The sequence below is a fragment of the Austrofundulus limnaeus genome, unplaced genomic scaffold (assembly GCF_001266775.1).
Source record: "Austrofundulus limnaeus strain Quisiro unplaced genomic scaffold, Austrofundulus_limnaeus-1.0 Scaffold114, whole genome shotgun sequence".
NCBI lineage: Eukaryota > Metazoa > Chordata > Actinopteri > Cyprinodontiformes > Rivulidae > Austrofundulus > Austrofundulus limnaeus.
The window spans coordinates 1,022,864-1,024,792 of NW_013952516.1; the positions used below are offsets into that span (position 1 = coordinate 1,022,864).

Here is a 1,929-nt window from a genome sequence, read left to right on the forward strand (position 1 = left end):
TATAAACATAGAAAAAGAATGTATCATTATATCTTACACAATATTTTTGATAATTTCTTTTTTGTCATTTAAAAATCATATTTATTTCATTAAAAACAAAAACAAACTATACACACCAGAAGAAAAAAAAGAATAAATAAAATGAAAGAGAGAAGAAAAATGTATACCCCCTTTTTTCCCAAGAATAAATTAAAACAAAGGTCATTTACTCAAAATTTAAATCTAGATGAGTGCAAGCTGATCCACACAGGTTAATGCTCTTCTTAAATTTGAAACATAGGGGGAGTCAACACAACATGTTTACTTCTCATGACTGTTTGTGGAGGAAATTTATGGTTCTGCAGTGAGGAATTTGTTTTTTTGTTGTTGTTGTTTTTTGTTGTTTTTTTTTAGTATTTTAAAGCATTTAAACAAAAAAAGACACATTCAAGCTTTCAAGAGATGAAATTCACAAAAATATGACAAAATAAAAGATTACCTATAATGATATAATTTTTATTCTCCATTAAAAGTTAAGTTAAATTAATCTACGCTGCAATAATTAGAATATTTAATATTTATTTATTGCTTTTTGGGACGTCTCATTTGTTCAACTTCTGTTTTATTCATTTTTATACGACTGTATTTGTTCAGAGACTGGATGCAGTCATGAAGGCATGAAATCCTGATAGTCATAGAGTGCCCAAATGACATGGAAGATTTATCAACACTTCACACGCATTATCTGACAACACRCCACTTGTGTTGCTCTCAGCATAAAGTCCTCCTCCTGATGAGTTTAAGTTGGTTTTAAAGAGCARACAGCTGCAGGAAGGACTCTCTGAACACAGGAACTTTGCATCAAAATGCCAAACGAGTTTGCGACTGAATATGAGCCCCTGCTCATAAAAGAGTTCAAAGATAAAAAGCRGTTAAAGGTAGGTGTTACATTTCGTCAACAAAAACCAGGTGTGTCTTTTTCTTTTTTGTCGATGATTTTTGAGAAAATGTTGGGTCTAAATGTTTTTTTTTTTCCATCTTTGCAGCTTCCAAACAAATCTCTTGTGCTGGCTGTATTTGCTGCTTGTATAGGAGGAACCTTTCAGTATGGATATAACATCTCTGTCATCAATGCTCCCACTATGGTAAATAACTGAATCAGAACATCAGGATTTCTCTGAAATATATAAAGCTGAGGATAGAATAACTTTGTAGAGTTATTGAGCTGATAGTTATTAGTCATGTTGTTTTATCAGAACAAATGTTGGAGTCTTAGTAAAAAATAATCCACACGATTAGCTCACTTTAACTCACTGATCAAATTACAATTTAGTTTCTCTTTCTAGTACGTACAAAACTTCATCAACCGCACCTGGATGCAGCGTTACCAAACCAACATATCAGAAGGTGGCCTCACTCTGCTCTGGTCCACCATAGTGTCCATCTTCACTTTAGGGGGACTCATAGGGGTTTCAATCAGTGGGACGTTGTCTCTGAAGCTGGGGAGGTGAGAGACGAAAACATCGGGTACAAGTGTTTTACATTTTGTTGCTCGTATCAAAGATTTTGAGACAAAACGTGGCTGTTTCAGGAGAGGAACGCTGCTGAGTAACAACATCTTCTCATTACTGGCTGCTCTGCTGATGGGTCTGAGCTCCACCGCTGGATCGTTTGAGTTACTCATCATTGGACGTCTGCTGAGTGGAGTAAATGCAGGTAAATGTTTAGTAATGAATTTAGGATGTTCACCCTTAAAAGAGTACACAATCCAAAAGTGAAATGTAAGTTTAATTGTTTATAGTTGCTAAAACTATCCTTTAAAATTGAATAGAGGATTTACAGTTGAAAACTGAACTACTTTCATCTAAATCTTGCTGTAAAAACACTTTTAGTCCATAAAAAGATAAGTATTGTATTGATCTGAATCAATTTCATGCATCTATTATAGTT

The 1,929-nt window shown here is 33.9% G+C and overlaps 1 protein-coding gene across 2 annotated transcripts in view; it reads left to right on the forward strand.

Moving 5' to 3' along the window:
* Positions 1–1,929, forward strand: part of LOC106521717 (solute carrier family 2, facilitated glucose transporter member 11) — an 8,151-nt gene that overhangs the window by 412 nt on the left and 5,810 nt on the right. The window contains exons 1-4 of one of the 2 annotated variants that reach the window (XM_014014404.1): positions 693–917; positions 1,026–1,124; positions 1,326–1,486; positions 1,571–1,695. In XM_014014404.1, the coding sequence (XP_013869858.1) occupies positions 846–917; positions 1,026–1,124; positions 1,326–1,486; positions 1,571–1,695 (457 nt within the window). In that variant the 5' untranslated portion in view covers positions 693–845. Of the gene's footprint in view, positions 1–692; positions 918–1,025; positions 1,125–1,325; positions 1,487–1,570; positions 1,696–1,929 lie in introns of those variants that run through there. The other variant, XM_014014405.1, reaches the window with a different exon arrangement.